We start from the raw sequence: 13,485 nt of genomic DNA, 5'->3' as shown, positions 1-13,485 counted from the left end.
GTGTTTTTCTGGGCCGCTCTAGCACCTCCGAGGATGGAGGCAGAACTGGTCTGTCCAGCCATCCTGACAGATCAGCCGCGCCTCTCGTGGGCACAGCCGCATCAGCTGCTCTGTACCCACCGCTGGAGTTAGGGAGGGTGGGGCTGCCCTCCCCACCCCGCGCCACCCCCCCCCCCCGCAGGAAGGAGACGGGCGCTGGTTAGCAGCGATGCGGTGAGCAGGGGCAGGGGTCCGGTATGTGACACAAGGTCGGGGCCAGGCACATCTCTGAATCGAATTGCATTGCAGATAGAGAACCCCGCCTGCATGGCCTTCCATTCGGACCAGGGAAGAGCCCTTCCCTGTCATGCCTGCCATCCCAGGAAAGCCTTCTGCAGAGAAACCTTGTTTTTGTTTTTGAAAAAAAAAAGGATGAAAACGAAGAAAGGGAGGAAGGAAGGGAACAAGGGAGGAATCGAAAAGGAAGAAGGGAGAGAGGGAGGAAAGAAGGAAGAAGGGAGGGGAAGAGGAGGAGGGCAGGGGAGAAAGAAGGAGGGAGGGAGGGAGGGAGAGGACAGAGGAGGAAAGGAGAGAAGCGAGAACAGAAGAAGGGGGAGGGAGGGAAGGAGGGAGAGAAGGAAGGAGGGAGGGAGGGAGGGAGGGAGGGAGGGAGGGAGGGAGGGAAGGAGGGAGGGAGGGAAGGAGGGAGGGAGGGAGGGAGGGAAAGAATACTCACTGGTTGTGGTGAGTAACGAGACTTCACAAAGCTGACCCCTGGGCCAGTTCTACAATAACTACAGAACAAAACTCTCCAGAGTCTCCATCTAGACTACTGTGCCCCCGCCCCGCTGTGCCCAGGAACCTCCGGCCTAAGGCAGGATCTGCAGAAGCTCTGTCTTGCTCAAGGGTATTTGGCCTCCCCCAGGGCCACTTTAGCGCCAGGAGTTTCTCTGTCAAGTTGTATTCCCTCAATGGAATACGAATTCCTTTCATGCACCCTGCTTGGATGGGGCCCCTCCAAAGGCTTGTCTTAGCACCTCTAAATAATACCCTACTGCTGGGCGTGGACCCGCAGCCAGGAGGGCACAAAATGGACGCTAGGCTCTCCAGGCTGACCCCGCCCCTGCCCCCCCCCCCCGCCCGCCCCCTGCTCCTGTACTCTGTCACGGAGCTGCTGTTTCCTGCTCCATCTCAATGTCTAAATCCTCCAAGATGGATTGTAAAAGCTGCTTGTCGCTGAGAGGGATCTTGTCTCGCCCCCATGGCACCGGAGCCGGCGATAATGAATGGGTCAGCATAATTACCGGGCTCCTTCACGCAGGCAGCCAGCTGCTCGGCCAGATTGCGCGTTTCTCATGCTCTGTCTTCCAAAATCCGGGGAGTTCTTAGGCAAACTTAATGTTTGAGCTGTGGCAAGGTAGGCCCGGTGTTAAGGCCATTCCCAGCTCTTTGCGTCCCTGTGCTGAAGCAAGTGCCTGTAATCCCAGCGCCCCTGGGCTTTGGTCGTTGTCAGGGAGTTGCTGTTTTCCTCCACGGAGGCAAACCACCTCGCTACAATTTCAAACAGAGCTGAAAAGCCATCTAGATAACTCAGGTGCCAGAGCTGGTAAGTTAAACAGAACTGGCCTGGTTTGTCATTAACAGCGACAATAGTTGTTTTTGTTTTTTAGTTCAAAATAACCTGCGTGGACTGCTGAGTTACAGGCAGAGGGATGGAAGGGGTCAGGCTTGCGTCTGAGATCCAATAGCATTTGAGCACAATTGTGGGAGGGGTAGACGCTATGACAACCGTAGAGCATACGTGTTACGTCCCTAGGATCACAGGCCACTGGTCTTCAAGGTCAAAGGCCCCATTCCAGCACATCTCGCGGTGTGGAGGGGGAGCAGACGCTGCAGGAGCACGCCCTTCTGTCTCTTCCCCATCAGATCACACACCGTGAGCTGTGGGCATGCTCTCCATCCTCGGCCGCCTCATCCTAAGACAGCATCCCCGGGGTTCCAGGTCATGACCTTGGGATGCCATCTTGCTTCTGAAGGTGTAGTAGGAAGGGGGTCAAGACCTCTCTTGACACTCCAGATGCGGGATGGAGGCCACTGTAGCACAGCCTGGACCCCGACCACCCTATGGGAGGCTAGGTACTCCGCGGGAGGCTGGAAGAGGGAGTAGAGGGTGGGTTGGTGACTTGGGGTACCCACGTTAAAAGATTCCTTTCCTCCCCGATGGTCTTTCTGAGCCTTTTCTCAGGCAACTGCTAGCATGAGGGAATAGTTGTATGGACATGCCTCTACTAAATGTGTATACGTGCCAACGGACCAGTAGGTAGCTGTGTGAGCGTGCGCACGGCGGGGGTCACGGGCATGCGTTCACGGGTGTGCTATGGACACGTGACACCTGTGGAGTGTGTGTTCAGGCGCATACACAGAAACACGCGTCTGTGCGAAGGTACAGGAAGCGTCTTTGCTCCTAGAGCGCCGAGACGCGCCGGGGGTGGATCGTCCGACCTACCTTGTATTTTAAAAACCACGATGACCGATGACGACGACATGAAGGTGGTGCAGTGATTTTGCTTTCTCCTCCTCTGAGGAGGACTCGGTGGATGTCTGCCATCTTCCCCCATCACCTCCAAGGCGGAGGGGTCACCTTCTTACTCATCTTCATCAGAACCCATTGGGGATGGGGTGGGGGCCCAGGCCTGGGATGTGTGTGTGTGTGTGTCCTGACGCCCCTCGGAAGAGGGTGAGGGTGGCTTAGGCGCTGGGCCACGCGCACGCGCACGCACGGGCAGCCTGTGGGGGTCTCATGGTCCTTCGCTGTTGTTCTCTCCTCTTCTTGCTCCGCAGTGCCCGGCTTCCCGTACCCGGCTGCCACCGCTGCTGCAGCCTACCGCGGGGCGCACCTGCGAGGCCGCGGCCGTGCCGTGTACAACACCTTCCGGGCCGCGGCGCCCCCACCCCCGATCCCAGCCTACGGCGGGTAAGTCGCCCCCACCCCACCCCACACACAGTGGGGACGGGTGCCCTCTCCCCTTGCACCTGCCCGCCCCCTTCCCCCCGGGAAGCACGCAGTGTTTGCTTAGTGGAAGCGCATGGTGGTTTTGGGTTTGGGGTTTTGTTTAGATGGTTTTTCTTTTTCCCCTTCTTGTGGACGGCCCTCCCCAGGCCCACCCCGCCCCAGCATGCCGCCCCCTTCCTTCCCGTGTTGCGCCTGCAGCGGTTTAAGCACCTTGCGGAGGATTGAAAAATGAATGTAATTTGTCCTGCCATGGTTGGTGCCTTTAAGCGTTCTGGCGTGTCACATGTGGTTATGTAAATTCTCTTTGAGACTGAATGCCGGAGAACAAGAGGAATGGTTACAGCCAGAGCTGTGTTCCTGGTGATCGCAAACATCTGGTTATTAAGGAGGTTGGACCGCATTCACACACACACACACACCACACACACACACACACACGTGTGTGTGTACATGTGTGGGCACCTTGAATTTAGAGGTGTGTCAGGTTTCCCGTAGGTGAAAATCACGAGGTGGGCTTTCTCCCTTCCCCCAAAGACATCGTGTACTGCCAAGCTTCTAAAACCTCTGCCCGAGAGAGTTCAAGCGGTGGTGTCAAAGGCAAACCAATCAAGAGATCGGTGACATGGGAATGAATTGGCTCTTTGGTTGCATTTTCCAAAAAACAAAACCAAAATGGCACGTGGGTGTCTCCCTTCTTTGCCTAGGGAGGAAATGCACGTCACCGTGCTCCTTGCTGCCTGTGGGGTCTTCTGCATGGGCCTTGATACTGGCGCGTGGAGAGAGCAGTGAATGTCAGAGAACGGGAGAGACAGATGGTGGAGGGAAATCCTGAAATAGCACGCTCTGTCTTCCCCCTTCGTTTGGGGTCTTCTGGGGTCGGGGAGGCAGTGGAGGATGACATGAGGGCAGTTGATGATATGGGGAGAGTTGCGATGTCCACAGGAATTATCGGTGGCCTCAGTGGGGTGGGCCCGGGAAGCTGCGGAGCACCCTGCAGTCCCTCCCCCCCCCCCCCCAGTTGTGTGGAAAATTCTGGTGTCTGGGTAAATCCAGCCAGACCCAGGCCATTCTAGCGGGCGCTTTCGCATGCCCTTCTGCTCTGTAGCCAGAACGTGGCTGTGCTCAGAGCTGTGTGGAGAGGGGTAGATGCACTTTCTTAAAAGCTTTTTTGTGCTGCTTATAAATCTTTTAGAAAACAAAGCTGACTTGGCCTACACCCTCTATTATACAGACGATGGAGGGAAATACTTCTGTTTCCATTATTCATGTATAATCTCACCTCTTCCAAAATAAAACAACTGAAGTGCCTGGAAAAAATAAAGATATGCCAATCCAGATGGAGCGTAGCAAGAAATGAAGTTAGAGCATCGTGGAAGGAAAATAGAGGCAATGGAATAAGACAGTGTCCATCAAGAGTTTGGGGTAAATCACTAGAGTTGGTTCAGCTCAAGAAGCTCATAGTAGAGAAAGTAACAGAGAGTAGGAAAAAAAATGGATTGGTGCGACATTCTCCAATACACTTGCATACTCTTAGCCTTATATAGCTGGTGAGGTTACAAAAGAAACCCTTGATTGTATGGTCTTTATCTTATCTTCTCAATATCAAGCCTGTTTTTAGAAGTCCAGGATGTTTCTTAAAAACAAAAACTACATTGCCTTCTAGGCTCATGTAATTGCTAAAGCAAGAATCATACAACCATAAATGCAAAATTGCACATTTTTATACTACATTATGTTGTCTGAAAATCGTTATCTTATCTCAGAACAGGATAATTGTAGCTTTTTGGTATATGTACAGCCCCCGTCAGTACTTACTACTGTATGGAACAGAAAAGAAAATAATAACATAAAATTATACGACTTATCCTCACATGAACAATGTATAAAAATCTCTCTCACCCTAACACACCTGCTATAAAATTGAAATTTACTAACTTATAATGAATGCGCTCTTTACTGGGAATAACCATGCATAACTAATTAATGCCATGTTTGCCTGGAGAGACACAGACATTTCCAAATGGTGTTGGAGGGAGAGGGAGAGGGAGAGAGAGAGACTGACTCTACTTGGGGTTGTTTGCAAATGTCACATTCCACTGATCTTCACAAGCATTCTGTTAGACTATTATAATCAGGCCTCTTTGCTGGTTAGTATCATGTATGGCTGGAATCCTAAAACCACAGTAGAATTCTCAGCAGGAAGCTAGTAGAGGAGCAGAAAGACATTTCTATGACTGCTGTAAGACTATAAGAGCCAAGTTCTGGTTAAAAGGAAGCCACTTTCCTAAGCATTGCACCAAACCGCTGACTGCCCGATGCGCTGACATGGCATAGAAATCCCAACTGAGGACTCCAGAAAGACTGCCATTGTGAATGACAGAGACTTGGGAACGAGCCAGAAAGTGGTATCTGTGGGCATTTTGTAGACTTAGAAAAACACAAAGGAAAAGCCTGGTTAGTTTGCCTGCAGATACATAGATACATGGATGGGTGGATGGGTGGATGGGTGGGTGGGTGGGTGGATGGATGGATGGACGGATGGACGGGTGGACGGGTGGATGGACATAGATAGGTGATTGAATAGATGGATGGGTGGATATAGATAGATGATTGGATGGGTGGATGGATGGATGGATGGATGGATGGATGGATGGATGGGTGGATGGGTGGACGGATGGACGGGTGGACGGGTGGATGGATATAGATAGGTGATTGAATGGATGGATGGATGGATGGATGGGTGGATGGGTGGATGGGTGGATGGATGGATGGATGGATGGGTGGGTGGGTGGGTGGGTGGGTGGGTGGGTGTAGATAGATGATTGGATGGATGCATGGATGGGATGGATGGATAGATATAGCTGATTGAATGGATGGATGGGTGGATATAGATAGATGATTGGATGGATGGATGGGTGGATGGATGGGTGGATGGATGGGTGGATGGATGGGTGGATGGATGGATGGGTGGATATAGATAGATGATTGGATGGATGGGTGGGTGGGTGGATATAGATAGATGATTGGATGGATGGGTGGATGGATGGGTGGATGGATGGATGTAGATAGATGATTGAATGGATGGATGGATAGATGGATAGACAGATATTTTAGATGGATAATGCCATACTGTCCTCAAGAGGAAAGTGCAGAATGAACCCACCTCCACCTGGCTGATGGAGGAGGAGGAGGAAGAACCATGTGAGGCTCCACTTTAATGAGGTCCATCACACAGTGCGTTTAGTTTAGTGGACTGTGGCTACTCTTGAGGAGGCTGCTGCTGCTGATTGACTTTTCATAAGCAGCGCATGCTCTTTCCTCTCTCAGTACCCTCTTGGGGCCAGGCTGAGCATATGGGCAGATCTGGTTCTCTTCCTTTACGAATCGTTTGCCTCAGTACTGAGGGACACCTGAAGTTCCCAGACGTCCTTCCTCCCACCCCACCCCCACTCCCGCCCCACGCACACGATCACATGCTAGCCTCCCATTCAGAGGGCTGCTTTGTACACAGCAAGCGGTTCCACTGTTGATGGATTACATCACTGGTCAGGAGATCTCCATGGATGAGACACAAGGAAGAGGCTTTCTGGGTTGGTCTTGGCCACTGGATTCTGATAGAGGAGCCACCATGACCAGTCTTACATTCTCATACCTCTTATTTGGGTAAAGCCACCCATCAGGTCATCGCACTTCGCCTGGGTGGTGGTGCGTGCATCCTGCATGGGGGGCACAGCCGGGACTCGGCATGCCGTCATGGAATGAGGGCAGCAGCCCACAGCTGTCCCAGGGAACTCCGCTGGGCTGGTCTGACAAAGCTCCCGCTCTTACTCACATGACTCTTAAACCTCCTGGGTACCACACATATTACATAGACACACACATAGGGTGTTCCAATTGGTGCAACCTAGAAAAGAGATTTCTTTTACTCTAAGCCTATGCATCTAGCCTTAGCTCTAAGGTCATGGCCTTTATTCTCTGGGTATCTTTGAGGAAGGCGTTCTGAGCTTTCGCAGGTAATTATTATAATGCTTATGTATATAACATCCCAGCATTACCTGGAGGAATAGTTGGAGGAGATACTGTGTCTCTTTGAGTATAACAAACCTAAGATAGTATCCCAGGAGAAAACGTGTGTTTGTGTGTGCACGTACACACACACACACAGGCACACACACACAATACTGGGGCTTGAACTCAGGTCTCTGAGCTCTCCCTTGGCTTTTTCACTCAAGGCCAGTGCTCCAGTTGATGAGCCACAGCTTCACTTCAATCCTTTTGCTGGTTAGATGGAGATTTGTCTGCCCAGGCTGGCTTTGAACTGCAATCCTCAGATCTCAGCTTCCTGAGTAGCTAGGATGACAGGCCTAAGCCACCAGCACTCAGTTTGAGAAAACTTCTTAAACCTGGGCAGTGCATGAATGAAACCCCACCCCTCCAAGCAAGTTTTCAGATTAGCCACCAAAGAACCCCTGACTCAAGCCTGTGGGCTGGTGGTAAACAACACTTCCTGCATGTAAATCATACTTTCTGAATATTATTTCTTGAATTTATATCCTAGACGTGTGTTGCCTAATGCTCAAGACATAATGATCCATTATCAGAATACTTCCCCAAATTGTCTAGTTATTCAGAGGAGACATCATTTCTAGAACTTGATTTCTTACTTCAGTCATAAAACACAGCTCCCAAATCCTCTTGATTGGGTGCCTTTCTAGATAAATACCATATATCAGGCATCTGCAGAGCCTTACGGGATGGGAAAAAAATGGGACTTCCTCAGATACCTCTGATAACCTAGCTAAAAATATATATATTCCCCACCCCACCCCAGGAAAATGCTTCAACATACACATACATATAAACAATTCCATACACATCGCAGTGAGCACAGTCGCCTGATAGCCATTCCAGCTATATTTGAACACATTCAAACCTTTATCTTCCAGCTGGAAGGAACATGCGGAGTAGAAAAGTATTAAATAGTCTTTCCTCTGTGTGTGTGTGTGTGTGTGTGTGTGTGTTTAGTACAGATTATGTGACACAAACGGATAACAGAGTTTGGGGCATCCTCTCTCTCTCCATGCTTTTTTTTTAAGTAAACTAATTTGCTCATATTCATCCAAATAGTTAACTCCTGCTATGACTTCTCTAAGAAAATGAGATGTGCATTTGCAGAAACGTTCTGCAGTCCCTGAGTGACTGACAAGCCATACAATTATCTCTGCATGGCTGGACAGACCAGCTCCTGCATGACAATGGGACCCCACCTGTATTCTTCCTTCTCTGGTGATTAGTCAGTAACACTCGGGGCCTGGTGTTCTACAAGCAGTGATTCTCCAGTTCTTGAGCTGGTGGCATGGACATTACCTGCTAATTGTGAGACACGTAAATGCTTAGAGACCCTCTCTGGCTGGGTCTGTTGCGTTAAAATCCCTGGGGTGCATAGGGGCCCTGCCATCTGTATTTTAGGAAGTCAGTCTGCTAGGTGACTGATTCCTATGCACATGGTCACAGGTAGGAGTACTACCTGTCAGGTAGTTAAACCTTTAAGCTGTGGGACCAGATGGCCTGGGCGTAAGTCCCAGCGAAGTCAGTACTGGTGTACTCGTTTCTGTTTGCTCCTGTCTGGAGAGAGGAGGAGAGCACTGATCTCAGTGGGGCATGATGAGGACTGGACAGAATTAGGAGCAGAGGGCTGAGATAGAGATGACCCCCTCTGTCTTCAAGCAGGGATAACCAGTAGTCCTGTCTTGGTCTAATTCGGGGTTCTGTGTTTGAATCTTCCTCTCCTCCTCTCCACTGACAGCAGGCCTTATTGCCGAATAAGTGCATAGACACACACCTGAAGCTGCAGGCTCCCCTTCCTTACTCACGTTTACCCAGAGTTGATCCTTAAATGGCCGGCTGTGGCTTGCTGCCGGTTTTCTACGGCTGATCAACCTCCCCTTTTAAAATAAGGGAGCTCTCCACTCCACAGAGAGCATCTGTGTGGGTACCAGGAATCGGGCAGGCCTTCACAGGAGATGACAGTGTTGAGAAACCCGTCGGGCACAACTTCCGGGACTGCACGAGGCATGTTCACCAATGCCTCGTTTGTGGTGGCCACGCATGAGCTGTGCAGCCGAGAGTCTTGGGAACCGGATGCTGAGCTTCTGGCGAGAGCCTTGGGCCCTTCGTGGGGGCGGTATCCGGGCTACCATGCCGAGGGCGCGGCTCACCACCCAAACTGCCAGCTCTTCCCCACCTCCCTTAGCCCTCGAGGGCTGCCCTCCCTCCCCGTGGGCACAGGGGCTGGGAGAGAGAGGCACGCATTGCATGGAGCTAGCCTGCACAAGGGCGTGGCAGAGCCAGGGAAGAAGCTGTCTTTAGCCGTGGCTGCTGCACAGTCTGTTCTGGCGGTTAGGGGTCCAAACTAAATACTTGCTGCTCATCTCCACTGCGCTGGATCAGGGCCAAGTCCCATGGTGGGGGGGGTGGCAGGGGGGCGAGGGGGGGAGAAGAGACGCTGCCCGGCCTCCTGACCCCCACCAGGCTCGCTCTTTTCATGTTACAAATGTTCAAAGAGAATGCACAGCGCAGCTCCGGATGTGGCTCACCCCGGCGGCTCTGGGATTAGGGGTTTAGGCTGCTTGACAAGTGCTCTTCTGAACTGTAGCCCTCCCGGATCAAAAAAAAACCGGGGAGCAACAGCTAAAAGCTTTGCCTGCTCACCTCCTTAGCATAGGGGAACCCCTGCCTCTCTGCAGGGATAATGGCGCTTGGGGTTGAGTCAATCAACTCCGAGAAGCTTTGAGAAGCACACTACGGTGTGTGTGCACGGGCACGTGCTCACGCTGGAGTAGCTGCCCTTGGCTTAATACGCTTGGCTGGATACCTGCAGACTCTACCCGTGGCTGAGATCCTTTGGCCTCCAAGTTGCGGTTCTGTGAGGACTTGATTTGGTTCCACAGTGGGGCTCATTGGTCCCTTGCTAGGATCGTACATCACCTCCACATTTCAAGGGCAGATGTGCAGGAGGCTTATTAGCGACAACTCACTGTCCCTTTGGGAGACACTTATCTAGAGACAGAAGGGTTGGGCCAGGGCGGGCGGGGACCTCACAAAGCGTTCAGGGGGTGTACAGCCTTCGGACAACCTCTGTGAGACTCCTTTCTTGTTGCTCTGTTTCCTAGGATCGCCTAACTAGGGGTGGTGTTTGCTTGGCTGTTTAGCTCTCCAGGAAACTTGTAGAGAATCCCAGAATCTCTCCCTTACTCCCCTCTGCCAATCCCTGTTCCTTGAGAGGGAGACTACACGAGCCTTGTTCAGAGAGCCGTCCTGAGATTGGGTTCCCTCCATGATAACTTGTTTGAATGCGCACGCACACATACACACGTGTACCTGTGAGCACACGGTACTTCTGTGCCTTCACCCCCAAGAAGACGATACAGACAAGTTACGCCATATCTGCATTTCTATGCACGTGCACCTCTGAATCACACGTGCGCTTGCACGTACGGAGAGGTGGCGGGTACACGCATACTACACCAATGCGCGGCTCATGTGCTTCCAGTAGGTATAGGACTAGAGATATTCTGCTATTTACCCTATGAGTTGAGTGGCTCACAGCAGATCGGACATCCTGCTACAAGCATGGAATCATACAGAAGAAAAGGTCTCACCGACCGCCCTTAGGGCTGCCTCTAACCCATATTGAAGAATGCTAAACCTCCCGTCTCTCCCCTTCCAATCTTCTGTTAAAACTCGTGTTTTGGTGTTTCTCGGGGAGTCTTGGATCCTTTCAGACAACGTGGTGTGCCTAGCTAGGCCTCTGAAGAATACACCTCCATCCTCTGGGCATTTCAAAGTTGCGCATTTCTATACCCCCTCCCCCATTTTCCCCCCAAGAATATGGTGCCCTGCAAAAAAGAAAACAGAAAACAATACCATGGGAGAAAAAAAAAAAAGGTTCAGACCGAGCCCACAGCAAACCCTCTCGGCGTAACTTCCCTGGTTTGATGGACTCTCCTCGCTTCCAACCTCCTTGATCAACCTGAAGCGGTTTCCCCCGCGGCTCCTATGTCTCAGAGCTCGTGATGAGACTAACCTGGCCTGTGCGGGGGTCGGTGCGTCTGCATGGGGGAAATGCACTAATATGGATGTTTCTCTTTGTGTGTGCACCCTTGCAGTGTTGTTTACCAGGACGGATTTTATGGTGCAGACATTTATGTAAGTATTCATTCATGCGCATGCTGTCCTCGCCGTCTCCTCTCGGAGTCATTCTTTTTACAAGTTTGCTGTGACTTTCTCCACGCAAGGGTTGGGGCACGGGTGGGGGGCGGGGGAGGGGGATCAGAGTTCCTCTTCAAAGGCGGTAGGAAGCAGTCCATTGGCTTGATTGGCAAGATGGATGGTCCTGTGAGCGCGTGATCTCATTCGCTGATTGAGTGGGATTATGCACAGCCGATAGTGGCTTCTCTCCACCCCTCCCAAGAAATGGTCTCTCAAGTTCTCAATACGGTCCGGGTGTTTTCAGTATAGATTATTTCGGGTACCAGCTGCAGAAGGCAAAAGGTGTTTTCATGGCTGATATTTTTATGCTTTCCTCATAAAGGTAGTGACTTATTTATCACAACATCCCTAAGAGTCATATTCATTCACTCTCTCTCTCTCTCTGAACATGGATGGTTTTATAGGAAGAAATGTCTCCTCCTCCTGAGTCCCTTACCAAAACAGACGTGAGCTTTGGCATGAAGCTCTCCTTTTCTCTGACCTGATATTAGTCCTGTTTGGCTATGATTTGGAATTGTTTGCTAGGCTGGGGTGTGGCTCCACGCTAGAGCACTTGTGTAGAGAGAGTAAGATGGATTCCATCTTCAGCAGTGAAAAGTGAATTTGCCAACCATGCTTAGAAAAGAGCAGGGCAGAGCTCATCACTGGGATAGGAATTGAAACCGTTTCCAAAGCGCAATACTACAAGCTCTTCCCCCTCCCCCTCCCACCCTCCGTGTAGCAGAACACACTGGCATCCACACTAGGGCAGAGAGAGAAGTTCTACCTCACAAAGGGCCCTTGATGCTTTCAACGCGGGTGGCATGCAGATTCATAGCCGTGGCCACAGTGGAAGATGAGTGGGCCAGAGGAGAGGAAGCTTTCTACATCCCAGAATTTACTTTTGTATTACCAATGGCTTCAATAGGTCCAGGGGATCATCGCTGCTGTCTCATAGACTAGAGGACCAAGAAAAGCCACATCGCATTTCTAATCAAATGGATGTCACTTACTAGAAGATGAGAGACGCTGGCTTTGTAATTCCATTCCCTTAGCATGTCCAGTCATGGCAGTTCGGAGACTGAATGTGAATCTCAGCCGGGGGCTTTGTTGAGTTCCAGCATTATTGGCTACAGCGTCTGTATTACCATTATTTGTGAGTTAGGTCATTTTTTAAAATTTTTTTCCTATTCGTGTGCTACAAACAAGTAAACTACATTTCTTAGGTCACAATAAATTTACCTCTTTTTTTGTATAATGTGAGCTATTCCTTTTCATGCCTCTTTCCAAATTTCAGTTTGTGCCATTTTTGAATGAAAACTAGAAAAGTAGGAAGCGTGGCCTCAGTGCACATATTCAGGGTCATACCGTATTTCTAGCCAACAGGAATGCCACTCCACGAATTCCAGGGTGCAGGATATATTTGAGCCACTGAAAATAAAAACCTGCCAAGTGATCTGTGCTCACACCTGTCCCTGGGTTTCTGAGAAACCAAACATCACACTCACAGCCTTTATGGAGCCTAGGGTAGATTATGCAAATAAAGTGCTAGTTATTGTCATGTATTCTTTTAGTACTGCTCCATTTCATAAGGGTATAGATGAGGGATGGAGAAATTAAACACCACCACCACTACAAGACCAACTGCCAAGTTACCTCACTTCATCAACATTAAGAATAAATTAAGAATAATAATGATAATAAGTCCCTGGGAACTTCCTCTTATGTCTTGAGGGCCTTAGGAGTTCATGCCTTCCACAAATTCATTAGATTTGCTTTAAAAAAAGTATCCCCCTAGGTTAGACTTACAGGAAGTGACAGTCTTGCATTTCCTGTTACACAAGTAGGCAAATAATTCCTTCATTATCCAACCAGCCCAAATGCTTTCACATTATTTTCTCACTCTTTATAGGATAAAGGGAAGAAAAAAAACAAAAACGTTTTCATAGGCAGATCCAAAATAATACAATGAAGAGACAGAACCATTGGCTGCCATGGTAATTTTGAGCTCATCCACTCAGCACAAGGTTCTGTCCTGGGATCCTGAACATTTTGCTCTAGTAGGTTGCTGCTGAGGTGGGCGGGGGGGGGGGGGGGCCGGCAGGCAGGGGTGTGTGTGCCTGTGTGTGTGTGTTTCAGTAGTGAACAGGACTACTAGCTTAGCAGCCAGACAGGTATTCTTAAGTTCATTTAAGGGAAAGAAATTGATGTATCCCCTGAACTCTACAATTTACATTCCAAGG

At 50.3% G+C, this 13,485-nt stretch overlaps 1 protein-coding gene across 2 annotated transcripts in view; it reads left to right on the top strand.

Moving 5' to 3' along the window:
- The window catches only part of Rbfox1 (RNA binding fox-1 homolog 1), a 297,876-nt gene that overhangs the window by 251,697 nt on the left and 32,694 nt on the right, over positions 1-13,485 (top strand). For both annotated transcript variants that reach the window (XM_042698275.1, XM_042698276.1), the window contains 2 exons: positions 2,821-2,953; positions 11,161-11,200. In XM_042698275.1, the coding sequence (XP_042554209.1) occupies positions 2,821-2,953; positions 11,161-11,200 (173 nt within the window). The remainder of the gene's footprint in view (positions 1-2,820; positions 2,954-11,160; positions 11,201-13,485) is intronic.

The sequence above is a fragment of the Dipodomys spectabilis genome, unplaced genomic scaffold, assembly GCF_019054845.1.
Source record: "Dipodomys spectabilis isolate Male_0828 unplaced genomic scaffold, ASM1905484v1 ptg000231l, whole genome shotgun sequence".
NCBI lineage: Eukaryota > Metazoa > Chordata > Mammalia > Rodentia > Heteromyidae > Dipodomys > Dipodomys spectabilis.
Note: the sequence above shows the minus strand (reverse complement) of the source record. Positions and strands in the feature narration are given on the sequence as shown.